A 13,747-nucleotide genomic window follows, 5' to 3' on the forward strand; every position below is an offset into this window, starting at 1 on the left:
TGGTCCTTAGTCTGTGGGAATAGTCAGTGCTCAGTGGTTGTGGTAAATGTGTGGTTAGTTGAAGAGGTGATTAGCTGGTCAGGTTGCAAAAAAAGCTATAAGAGCAGGCAACAGAAAACACCATCCATCACTCCCTTCTCACAGAATATTGACTTGTTCTTTTATCTTATTTCTATGACATATTGCATTTACTGCATAAAAGTGTTTGAAAAAACATTGTATAACTTTCCACAACTGAATGAATGCCTTGGTATTTGCTCCGTGACATGTCTCCTGGATATTGTCCCTTGATTAGCTCTAGCAGCAGCCATCCAGCCAACCAGGCAGCATGTACAGTACAGTACAGTAGGCCATTCTGCTTCTCCCAGCAGGGTTGGTTCAGGCCTTATTGAGTGGGGATGTGGAGCTATTGTTGATGGAGGCAGGAGATGAGCCACACGTAGCCCCATGTCTGACTGAGACAGACAGAGGGAACAAATGTCATAAATCATCCATGATCCAGCACAGTGAAGAGGAGAGGAGACATCCCACTCCACATAGTATGCCTTGCTCACGACGTGACGGATTAACAGCCTGACATTTTGGCTACGATTTTCCCGTTAACTCACCGGGACCCAGAAAATAACCTGTAAATGTGAATGTGAAATACTTGAAAGGAATAGATTGCTCCTGGCACCTCTCTTTTTTCAGGTTCAGTGTGCTGTGTAACAGTTGTTCAAACAGAAGAAGGGTATTTGACAAACAGAAGGATTTTATATTACTGTTTTATTATACCCCTGTAGTCCACTAACCAGTAGTGGATATGGACTAGATTCACCCGAGAGAACCCTTTGTAGGGGGGTCTAGGCCTAGGGGCATCAACCCCCTGGAGAGATTTGACAGTGAATCATGTATTTTGGTGTGCTCTTAACTGCAAATGGTTTGAATAGATTTTCTAAAAGTATTGCTATAAAAAGTGGCACTAACCCTTTTCTCTCCCTTCTCTTGTGTTCTCCCCAGGTGGCCTCCATGGACTTCATGGCTATGAAGCGCTCCAATCTCTACGGGATGGGGAACAACCCCTACTCTCAGCAGCAGCAGGGTGGGCCCTACCCCAGCCAGCCATACGGAACGCCCACTACACACAGATACCCAATGGGAATGCAGGGGAGGGGCCAGGCGGGCATGGGCGGGATGCAGTACCCTCAACAGCAGGTATGTACACTATGTCCATATGAGGAAGATGCTTCAAAATTGTGCAACTGTTTTGTTGCACACTTGCTCCCTAGGGCCAGGAGTTTGCTCCCTAGGGCCACCACGCGACGTACCAGGAAAAACCCCAAGCCCTTTTCCTCCCTGATGCTTGACACTTGATTTGAGTGTACTTTAATACCAAGTCATGCTGTGTTCTCTAACTGTATCATGTTATGGTACAGTAGTGTGTCAGATTGACTAGTAAGTAGCTCAGTGTGATTGTACAGTAGATTACAGGACCTGTCACAGTTGTCATTGCAATGGATATTTGTTTCTCATTTGGAACACTATCTATTGGGAGGCCTTCCCTTGAAGGATGCTGTATTTCATTTCAGATTTAGCCCAAAGTGCCATGCAGCGCCGTGTCTCTTATTTCCGTGGCTGGCGTCTGGAAGTGTCAGCGGTGTTCATCAATGTGTTCCCTATTGCCTCCCTCTGAAAAGGGCTCGTTGATGTCTGTAGTGTGATGAAACCAAACACAGTACTGGGAAGTCATTCTAACAACAGTCAAAATCTGTATCTCACAGCCAAGAGCTGCATTTCACTAATACAATGATTCAGTGTTCAAAACAATGAAGTGTTTCCCTGTTTAACACACTCTAATCCCATTTGGTGTAAGTGTGTGTGTGTGTGTGTGTGTGTGTGTGTGTGTGTGTGTGTGTGTGTGTGTGTGTTAGTTTGTTTTGTGTGTGTGTGTGTGTTTGTGTGTGTGTGTACATGCGTGTGTGTGTGTGTGCATACATGTGTGTTTGTGTGTGTGTGTGTGTGTGTGTGTGTGTGTTTGTGTGTGTGTGTACATGTGTGTGTGTATGTATGTGTGTAGTGAGATAGAGATACTGTATGTCTCAATACAGAGACTAGGACAATGGCTCAGTCAGTTTGGTTGGTTGTTAAACAACTTTCGCCAAAGCAGGCCAGTCTATTCTGAGTAGAACACTCTTGTCCCCCTGCTGTACTGCTATATTTAACCTGGCCTTATGGTCTAAGTTTTAATGTGTCTAGCCAAGGTTTGCTGCTCACATAGTGAGAGCACAGATGATATTGAAGAGGACAGACTTCATTCTTTCTGATTACATTTATATTAAAAACGTATGCGCACATGCGCACGCATGCACACACTCATGCACACACACACACGCACTCTCATACACACACACACACACACACAGACCCACTGTATTCAGATGTAAATGCTGTACACAGTACTACCCAGTAATCCACAGAGTTCATAAAGCAGTGTAGACTCAGTCCTTTGTGTCGTTTAAACCATTTTCATTATTTACTCTACCATTCTTATGCTAAATATTAGCTCTCCACTATGTTATTCTCATTGTTGTCCCTGATTATAGCTGGACCCCAGGGTCTATCCAGCGTGGCTGGGGCTGTGTGTGTGTGTGTGTGTGTGTGTGTGTGTGCAGACTGACAGAGACTAGAGACCACATCAGAGACTTCCTTGCTGTAGGCTGCTTCTGGCTCACTCTGATGACATCAGCACACTCTGGCTCCACATACAACAAGATCTCATAGTTTCCCTTCGAAATTCGATGTATTATGGATGAACGTCTATTTTTGATAAATTAATTCCGCGTGGTTACAGGGTTAACTCTGCGTGGTTACTGGGTTAACAAAACGACTCAAAGGGTTAAGTTTAGGTATTAATTCAGAGTGGTTAAGGTTATGGTTATGGTTTGGGGAAGGCTTAAAACAAAATACTAAAAACAACACACTGTTTCCATCAACTATATAATAATATAATATAATATAATATGCCATTTAGCAGACGCTTTTATCCAAAGCGACTTACAGTCATGCGTGCATACATTTTTGTGTATGGGTGGTCCCGGGGATCGAACCCACTACCTTGGCGTTACAAGCGCCGTGCTCTACCAGCTGAGCTACAGAGGACCACATCATCAAGTATTCTCACGGCTTGCTAGAGCATTGTGAATTGCGGTGGCGCAGTGATCTAAGCAGCGCGCTCCGGCTGCGAGAATCAGTGCTGGCAATTGTTTTTTTAAAAATTGGTGAGCGCAGAGGAAGGCATACAGTGAGGGAAATAAGTATTTGACCCCTCTGCAAAACATGACTTAGTACTTGGTGGCAAAACCCTTGTTGGCAATCACAGAGGTCAGACGTTTCTTGTAGTTGGCCACCAGGTTTGCACACATCTCAGGAGGGATTTTGTCCCACTCCTCTTTGCAGATCTTCTCCAAGTCATTAAGGTTTCGAGGCTGACGTTTGGCAACTCGAACCTTCAGCTCCCTCCACAGATTTTCTATGGGATTAAGGTCAGGAGACACTCCTTTGTTGCCTTGGCCATGTGTTTTGGGTCATTGTCATGCTGGAATACCCATCCACGACCCATTTTCAATGCCCTGGCTGAGGGAAGGAGGTTCTCACCCAAGATTTGACGGTACATGGCCCCGTCCATCGTCACTTTGATGCGGTGAAGTTGTCCTGTCCCCTTAGCAGAAAAACACCCCCAAAGCATAATGTTTCCACCTCCATGTTTGACGTGGGGATGGTGTTCTTGGGGTCATAGGCAGCATTCCTCCTCCTCCAAACACGGCGAGTTAAGTTGATGCCAAAGAGCTTGATTTTGGTCTCATCTGACCAAAACACTTTCACCCAGTTCTCCTCTGAATCATTAAGATGTTCATTGGCAAACTTCAGATGGAACTGTATATGTGCTTTCTTGAGCAGGGGGACCTTGCGGGCGCTGCAGGATTTCAGTCCTTCACGGCGTAGTGTGTTACCAATTGTTTTCTTGGTGACTATGGTCCCAGCTGCCTTGAGATCATTGACAAGATCCTCCCGTGTAGTTCTGGGCTGATTCCTCACCGTTCTCATGATCATTGCAACTCCACGAGGTGAGATCTTGCATGGAGACCCAGGCCGAGGGAGATTGACAGTTATTTTGTGTTTCTTCCATTTGCGAATAATCGCACCAACTGTTGTCACCTTCTCACCAAGCTGCTTGTCGATAGTCTTGTAGCCCATTCCAGCCTTGTGTAGGTCTACAATCTTGTCCCTGACATCCTTGGAGAGCTCTTTGGTCTTGGCCATGGTGGAGAGTTTGGAATCTGATTGATTGATTGCTTCTGTGGACAGGTGTCTTTTATACAGGTAACAAACTGAGATTAGCTCCTAATCTCACCTCGTTACCTGTATAAAAGACACCTGGGAGCCATAAATCTTTCTGATTGAGAGGGGGTCAAATACTTATTTCCCTCATTAAAATGCAAATCAATTTATAACATTTTTGACATGCGTTTTTCTGGATTTTTGTTGTTGTTATTCTGTCTCTCACTGTTCAAATAAACCTACCATTAAAATTATAGACTGATCATTACTTTGTCAGTGGGCAAACGTACAAAATCAGCAGGGGATCAAATACTTTTTTCCCTCACTGTATATCAACGTTCTCAAGACCTTTTCGAGTGTCCGAAATCGCCGTCTATTTCTAGTGATCAAACCTATTAGGGCCATAGGGCCAGCAGATATCACAGAGCCGCCACGCAGAATAATTCGCCAAATAAAATGAGTTTTTATCCCTCGCTATGGCCAAGGGAGCTTACTTCGAAAGTTATAATTATCTGAAATATTTCTGAAATATAACCAACTGAAAGTATTGAGTTTATATCTGGAGACATGGAAGCATTTGAATCATCAGATTCATCTTTAGAAGATGAAGAGAAAGACAAATGGAGACTAGGCGATGAGTGAGAGGAGTGTGTGTTTACCATCCAGGTTACTGCTTGTATCAGGACTGCCTCCCACTATGCATTTTAGTGGCTAGGGGTTTACCTTTAAAATTCATGGCCCCAGAACCTCCATCATGCTTTTCCTGTAGAAAGGAAAGGAAAGGGGGATACCTAATCAGTTGTACAACTGAATGCATTCAACTGAAATGTGTCTTATTCATTTCATTTCATTTTCGTCATTTAGCAGACGCTCTTATCCAGAGCGACTTACAAATTGGTGCATTCATCTTATGATAGCCAGTGGGACAACCACTTTACAATTATTATTATTTTTATTTTTTTTTGGGGGGGGTAGAATGATTACTTTATCCTATCCCAGGTATTCCTTAAAGAGGTGGGGTTTCAAGTGTCTCCGGAAGGTGGTGAGTGACTCCGCTGTCCTGGCGTCGTGAGGGAGCTTGTTCCACCATTGGGGTGCCAGAGCAGCGAAGAGTTTTGACTGGGCTGAGCAAGAACTGTGCTTCCGCAGAGGTAGGGGGGCCAGCAGGTCGGAGGTGGATGAACGCAATGCCCTCGTTTGGGTGTAGGGACTGATCAGAGCCTGAAGGTAGGTGCCGTTCCCCTCACAGCTCCGTAGGCAAGCACCATGGTCTTGTAGCAAATGCGAGCATCAACTGGAAGCCAGTGGAGTGTGCGGAGGAGCAGGGTGACATGAGAGAACTTGGGAAGGTTGAACACCAGACGGGCTGCGGCGTTCTGGATGAGTTGTAGTGGTTTAATGGCACAGGCAGGGAGCCCAGCCAACAGCGAGTTGCAGTAATCCAGACGAGAGATGACAAGTGCCTGGATTAGGACCTGTGCCGCTTCCTGTGTAAGGCAGTGTCGTACTCTGCGAATGTTGTAGAGCATGAACCTGCAGGATCAGGTCACGCCTTGATGTTAGCGGAGAACGACAGGGTGTTGTCCAGGGTCACGCCAAGGCTCTTTGCACTCTCAACCGTGATGGCAAGATCATGGAACGGGCAGTCCTTCCCCGGGAGGAAGAGCAGCTCCGTCTTGCCGAGGTTCAGCTTGAGGTGGTGATCCGTCATCCACACTGATATGTCTGCCAGACATGCAGAAATGCGATTCACCACCTGGTTATCAGAAGGGGGAAATGAGAAGATTAATTGTGTGTTGTTTGCGTAGCAATAATAGGAGAGGCCATGTGAGGATATGACAGAGCCAAGTGACTTGGTGTATAGCGAGAATAGGAGAGGGCCTAGAACTGAGCCCTGGGGGACACCAGTGGTGAGAGCACGTGGTGCGGAGACAGATTCTCGCCACGCCACCTGGTAGGAGCGACCTGTCAGGTAGGACGCAATCCAAGAGTGAGCCGCGCCGGAGATGCCCAACTCGGAGAGGGTGGAGAGGAGGATCTGATGTATCAAAGGCAGCAGATAGGTCTAGAAGGATGAGAGCAGAGGAGAGAGAGTTAGCTTTAGCAGTGCGGAGAGCCTCCGTGACACAGAGAAGAGCAGTCTCAGTTGAATGACCAGTCTTGAAACCTGACTCGTTTGGATCAAGAAGGTCATTCTGAGAGAGATAGCAAGAGAGTTGGCTTAAGACGGCACGCTCAAGAGTTTTGGAGAGAAAAGAAAGAAAGGATACTGGTCTGTAGTTGTTGACATCGGAGGGTCAAGTGTAGGTTTTTTGAGAAGGGGTGCAACTCTCGCTCTCTTGAAGACGGAAGGGACATAGCCAGCGGTCAAGGATGAGTTGATGAGTGAGGTGAGGTAAGGGCGAAGGTCTCCGGAAATGGTCTGGAGAAGAGAGGAGGGGATAGGGTCAAGCGGGCAGGTTGTTGGGCGGCCGGCCGTCACAAGTCGCAAGATTTAATCTGGAGAGAGAGGGGAGAAAGAAGTCAAAGCATAGGGTAGGGCAGTGTGAGCAGCACCAGCGGTGTCATTTGACTTAACAAACGAGGATCGAATGCCCCAACCCCTCTGAATCATAAGTGTCTGTGTGTGGATAATCTCTGTTGTCAGGGACAGTGACAGGCGTGTAGATGAGTTCTATCCCAGGTTTAGTCCTATCCCTGGTGGGTAGAGCTGCCATGACCACCCTTCAGCCTGGAGCGCTCCAGTGAGATGCTGGAAAAGGACTGGCAGCTCCTACAGGTCTTAAATCTCTCTCTCACACACACACACCCGCACGTGTGCGCACACGCACACACACGCACACACACACACACAGCGACATTGCCACTCAGCCTGGCAAGGCCTGCCTAGCCCCTGCCCCAGCTCTCCTAAGCAGGCTCACACAGTAACCCAGCAGTGTGGCGTCAATTAAGGTGTTCTGTCCCTCCCACCTCTCCTTTAAGCACAGGTACTGAACTATGTTTTATCTCTGAAGGAAAGCCTCCGCCCTCAAGCAAATGTGGAGCTGCGTTCAATTAAGTATGTGTGTGTGTGTCTGTGTGTGTGTGTGTGTGTCAGTGATGTGAGGCAGCATTGGTCCATGGGAGGCAGAACAAACAGTGCAGGGAGCCAGGCAGAAGGACCTGTCTGATGACAGGACTAGACAGGTATTTCTTTGGAAGTGGAATGAACTTGAAAGTAAAAAGGCTGCCAATTCCACTGTAATTTCCTGTGATGACAAAGTTGGCAGACAGAAAGGAAAAAGAATTTGAAGGAAACATTAGCTTTTGATGTGTCGGAGGGGAGGGGGGAGAGAGAGAGAGATTGTCTGTGAAATAAACGAGGTAAAATGTGTCAACAAGCCAGGGAGGAACCATTACCAGTGGCTGCTGCTGCTTGTTCTGACAAACTGACTTGCCTCGGCCAAGTTAATAGAACCCAATCATTACACTGGAGTGGAAATGTGGCTGTGGCCAGCGTTCATTCTTCCATTGGTGAAGACCTCTGTCCTTTCTGCTTGCCTTTTCTTTCCACTGCTACTTTCAGAGCTTCTCATTCAAAGAAAGGTTGACTGAAGCTCTTTCCTCTCTTCTGTTCTTTCATTAAGTATGACGTTACCCGTTTTCCTCGTTCCTTCCTGCACCATAAAAAGTTGGATCCCACTCTCCATCACCTCTGTGCTGTGGCTATTGACTGCATGGAATTAGCCGGGGTAATTTATGGCATTGATAGAGGCGTGTTTCTGTCCTGGTGAGGAACACTTTGAGCCGGTGGAATCACTTAGGAACCTGGCGGCTGTCTGGGTGGTTAATGTACTGAGTGCTGGTCAGCCTGACGGATGGCTGAGAGGGACACATCAATTACACCGGGAAGTCAGAGAAGATAGGGACCAGGGCCTGTGGGGGCCCATGGTGGGGGTCGGTGGAGGATGGTGGGGGCCGGCGGTGGGGGCCAGTGGCCCTTTGAAAGGCTTTTTGAAATGTTGAAAGCTGCTCTTCAAAGTCCTCCTGCTCCTCCATCCCTCTCCTCTACCCCTCTCTTCTACCCAGGGACCCAGGGCATCATTTCCAAACCACAATTAAAACAGGAGACATTAAGGGGGATGGAGAGAAGGATAGAATAAATGAAAGAGAGAGGTAAGGATGGAGAGAAAAGAGAAGAGGACGGCGATACAGTGCAGCTGCCAGGAGATGTATGGAGGCTGATTAATTAAGGTTCCTCCCGCTGCAGAATACATGAAGTTTCAGGATCAATTAATTAGTGGGAACCCTGCGCTCATCAATGGCTCTAATGGCCTGCTCTCATTTGTTACTTTTATTACCATACTGTCTATAGGCCCCAGCCAATCAGCCGTGAGGAGCAGGACGCCATGCGTCCATTAGCTACAGATAAAGATGTCCTCGCACGTCGTCCCTCACACAGCCAACTTATTGTATTTCCGTTTGATCCCAGCGTCGGTTGTATCGAGGTACAATTTGTCTGTCTCTTCCATTCAAATGTTTTTGCAGTCGCTTGTGAAAAGTGTTAGAATAGGTCAGGAATTGCTCCTGTTTTGAAGCTTCCCCATTTTTGTGGAGATTAGTGGGAAAATGCTGCTGTAGTTCTGTCTAAATTGGTGAATTGAATCCAGAGATTCCACATACCATCCCCTATGCTTTGGATTCAGACATACTTCTAAAACAGTCACTAATGGTGTATAGTGGGTGTACATTCTCTCTGTGTGTCATAATGGCCAATTACTTTCTGATAGCTGATGGCTCATTTCTCCCACAAACAACAACACTCACTGGGGTATTTTTTATTGCCTTTATTTCTGCTGAAAGCCTACAAACAGCAGGACAGAATGAAAATAGTATCTGCCAGCATTGAGCCAGATGGAAAGAGAGCGAGAGAGAGGGGGGTGGATAGAGAGAAAAAAAGAAAGAAAAAAAAAGAAGTGGAAGTATAGAGTGATTGTGTGTATGAGAAAGAGTGGGGGAAGAGAGAGACAGAGGAGAGAGATGTGTTTTATGTCTCTGTAGTTATGGGTAGATTTGTTTCTCCTCTAATTGGCTGTGCTAAGATTTATCTTCCTCTCAAATTACAGATAGATTTATACAGTTCAGGTCTGGCTCATCAGTCCACTGTTTGTCTTGCACTTAGACTGGCTTAAATACACTGAGTGTACAAATCATTAAGAACCCCTTCCTAATATTGAGTTGCACCCCACCTTTTGCCCTCAGAACGGCCTCAATTCGTCAGGGCATGGACTCAACAAGGTGTCAAAAGCATTCCGCAGGGATGCTGGCCCATGTTGACTCCAATGCTTCCCACAGATGTGTCAAGTTGGCTGGATGTCCTTTGGGTGGTGGACCATTCTTGAAACACACGGGGAACTGTTGCAAAAGCCAGCAGCGTTGCAGTTCTTGACACATACCGGTGCGCCTGGCACCTACTACCATACACCGTTCAAAGGCACTTAGATCTTTTGTCTTGCCCATTCACCCTCTAAATGTCTTAATTGTCTCAAGGCTTAAAAATCCTTCTTTAACATGTCTTCTCCCCTTCAGCTACACTCATTGAAGTGGAGTTAACAAGTGACATCAATAAGGGATCATAGCTTTCACCTGGATTCACCTGGTCAGTTTATGTCAGGTGTTCATAATGTTTTGTACCCTCAGTGTACAGCCTTATTCACACTGTCATATCACCTCCACTCTCTAGATACTTGGAACAACATTTCTAAGCATCAATTTACGGCATGTTCAATGGAACAAAGATTTTAAAACTCTGACGCGTTTCGGCAGCATGGACTTCGTCAGGGAGTAACATTGAAACGTGATTGTCTCATACATGCACAGTCAGATCTGCACTATCAAACGCCATTCGGGTCAGTGACGGTCTCGTTATCTGACGCGTCAAATAACACAAATTGACGCGTGGTAATTAGACTAATCAGGACTTGAATATGACTGCATGTCACATAATAATTTAACACATGCATACACTTTTTACGTAGTGAGTACACTATCACTTGTATTTCATATGTCACAGTGATTTACTGGTATGTATGCTATGGCACTGGTAAAGTTTTGTCTGGCGCACCTGCCGCTGCTGCACGAGCAACACACTTCCCCAAACTCTGGGACAGTGCTGGTCAGACAAAAAAGCTAGCTAGCTAGCTGATGGATGCAAACAATTGTATTTAAATAAACGATGTTCTTCCCCCAAAATCTGCAAAAACAAAGCAAAATGACAATCTGTTTCAGTAGTTATCTAGTTATAAGACAATATTTGAATTTGGTTGATGGTTGGACCCGGTCTGTTCAAGCCACTAGCCAGAGTATGAAACTAGCTTGGGGCAACATGGCTAGCTTGTTTAGTTTGCTGTCTAGCTAGTTAGCTAGCTCTTTATTTTCATGAACTGAAGTTTGATTTTAATAGGAGAACAGCAAGTGGCTGCCTAAGACCTAGTCACATGGATTCCTAAGTCATTGCTACGAATATTGAGAATGACTGCAGTGGTCATTGTTTTCAGGCTGGATGCATTGGTGCTAGATAGCTAGCTAACCCAGAAGTTGCTATCTGTATCAATGATATTTGTGAGAGACTTTGTCATAATGCAAACCGAAGTCAACCTAGTTTCCAAACTGTCATTGATGTTGACAAAATGTTTGATTATTATTTTCTATTTTGACAAGGATAAATCAGGTGCAACTGCTTGGGTTGTGGCTGGCTGGCTGGCTGGCTGGCAGCAGTATCACCATCCTTTCTCCCCTGCCTCTGGGTTGGTATGTCGGGGAAAATGTTGGACTACCTAGCTAACATTTTCTATCCTGCTCGTTTGATCCTGATTTTATTTCAAATGCTCACAGAGCCGTTTTCCCATTCGGTCGAACAAATGATGGCTTATTACCAACACAGTATTGCAAACACATTAATAGGGGCCGGTGTGTTTGTTTACAGACTTTTTTTTGACAGCTTTGACAGTGCTACTGACTGTAGTGGTGGCACTTGGCTTGCGCATGCAAATTCAGCGCACTAAACATTCTATCATATATTTTGTTATTTGACGCCTCAAATTGAAAGGTTTTTTGACGCGTCAAATAGTGTTATTTGACGTGTATCCTTTGACACGCAGTGACCCGATACTGCACGGGTCACACTCCTGGAGCGTCTGATGGAACCCGACAGGTCACAATGTCAATGTCAAAATAATTTACAATGGCTTTATCAAATCAAATCAAATCAAATCGAATTTTATTGGTCACATGCGCCGAATACAACAGGTGCAGACATTACAGTGAAATGCTTACTTACAGCCCTTAACCAACAGTGCATTTATTTTAAACAAAAAAAGTAAGAGTAAAACAACAACAAAAAAAGTGTTGAGAAAAAAAGAGCAGAAGTAAAATAAAGTGACAGTAGGGAGGCTATATATACAGTAAAATAAAGTGACAGTAGGGAGGCTATATATACAGTAAAATAAAGTGACAGTAGGGAGGCTATATACAGTGGGGAAAAAAAGTATTTAGTCAGCCACCAATTGTGCAAGTTCTCCCACTTAAAAAGATGAGAGAGGGGGGGCGCTGTTGGAAGCCAAGGATGTAGCACGCGTCTCCCTATCGCTCCTGAGTTAGTGACCAAATTTATATATTTAACTTTGCAAAACTGCATACATTTCTGTTTGCCCAGGCGTCTGAAGAGACCCATAAACAACTCAGTTCAAGTTTAATAAATTTAAATTCGTAATGACATCAACCCGACCAAAAACAGAGTCTGCAAGAGCAGGCCGCAACAAGCCTGCAACTTCTCCCGACTCACCCCCGCCATCGAACGCTACCAATGCCGGCCCCACGGAAACACTGACTGTGGAGATGCTACAATCCGTGATAGGCACCCTCAAAGCCGACATTTTCGGAAAAATTGACTGTCTCTCTACCAACCTCAGGTCAGAGATATCAACGATCAAAGACGAGCTTAAAAAATCTATCGAGAGTATACAGAATAAGCTCGACGCACATGGGGTGACTTTATCGGATTTGGAGCGAGGGGCTACAGACCACGGCACTTTCGCATTAGCGAGCTAGAGGCTAGCGTCGGCTCATTGACAACTAGGGTGGCATTCCTCGATAATAGATGCGAAGATATGGAAAGTAGAATGCGGAGGAACAACATTCGTCTATTGGGAATACCGGAGGGAGTGGAGGGCCCAAGACCCACGGAGTACATGGCCCAGCTACTTCAGGAGCTGCTCGGGCTAGAGGAGAAGCCATTGCTAGACCGGGCTCACCGCACTCTGCGTAGCCGACCCAGGGATGGAGAACCCCCACGACCATTTGTCATCAGGGTGCATTTCTTTCACGTCCCGAGCGACATACTGAGAAGATCGGGAGAAGCATCCCCTCTTCTACATAAGGGTAAAAGAGTCTCGATATTTGCGGACTACACAACAGCTGTGGCTAAGAGGCGGGCTAGCTTTGGAGCTGTGAAACGCCAACTACACACCTGCCCGGGCGTGAAGTTCGGCCTCATCTACCCTGCGGTTTTGAGACTGACTTTACCGGACGGTTCCATGCACAGATTCGAGGACCCGGCTATAGCGGCAGATTTCATCAACAAGAACGTGAAAGCGGCTGTTGTACCGCATGGTTTGTAACAAATGGTTGGCTAGCTGGTCTTCCTAGCAGGCTAGTTAGCAGGCCGAATGGGTGACTAACGAAGCCATCTCTGCTGGGTTCATCGACATATGAATGTCATTCTCTTCTTTATCTTTTTATTTCCAGCCCAGGTTTGCCGCCTCTAATGCCAATATCTGGGGGTCTGCATGGCTGTTTCAGTCTGATCATTTACCATCTGCGTCGAGGTTAAACCTCTCTTAATTGAGGATAGTTTTCCTTAGACTCTATTGGGGACCATTCTATTCATGTTTGGCTTACTCTAGTTAAATGGTCACTAATCTTAGGTAGCACAGAGTAAGAGTTATCATGCTTAGCTCTAAACTTTCTTCGTATTTAGGGTTTTGCTTGCATCTCATTTGGGGAGATGCTTCGGCAAGGGCGGGTGTGAGGGAAGGGTTTGTTCATGTATATAGTTTGTATATGTTTTTTGTGCCTCTTCGTTTGTCTTTGTTTTTTTACATTTGCGCTTTTAGGTTCAACTAAGATCTTCAGTTTACATTGTACCTTGTCCTTTACACATCCTCTCTCTCTCTTAAGATATGACTCAGCCTAGTGTAGCCCATACTGCTGGAGGGAATGGCTTTAATTTTATTACTTGGAACTGCAGGGGCATAAATAACCCAGTTAAACGTAGTAAGGTGCTACACCATCTTCATCATTTGAAAGCTCACATCATCTTTCTCCAAGAAACTCATCTGAAGGTATCACAACACTCAAGTCTTAGGTGCAGATGGGTGGGTCAGGTGTTCCA

General features: G+C 45.7%; 1 protein-coding gene across 1 annotated transcript in view; it reads left to right on the top strand.

The window, feature by feature from the left end:
• Positions 1–13,747, top strand: part of LOC121544480 (AT-rich interactive domain-containing protein 1B-like) — a 257,508-nt gene that overhangs the window by 31,679 nt on the left and 212,082 nt on the right. Inside the window, 1 exon segment of the mRNA XM_045209158.1 lies at positions 1,000–1,194. Coding sequence (XP_045065093.1) covers positions 1,000–1,194 — 195 coding nt within the window.

Source organism: Coregonus clupeaformis, chromosome 29, assembly GCF_020615455.1.
Source record: "Coregonus clupeaformis isolate EN_2021a chromosome 29, ASM2061545v1, whole genome shotgun sequence".
Taxonomy (NCBI): domain Eukaryota; kingdom Metazoa; phylum Chordata; class Actinopteri; order Salmoniformes; family Salmonidae; genus Coregonus; species Coregonus clupeaformis.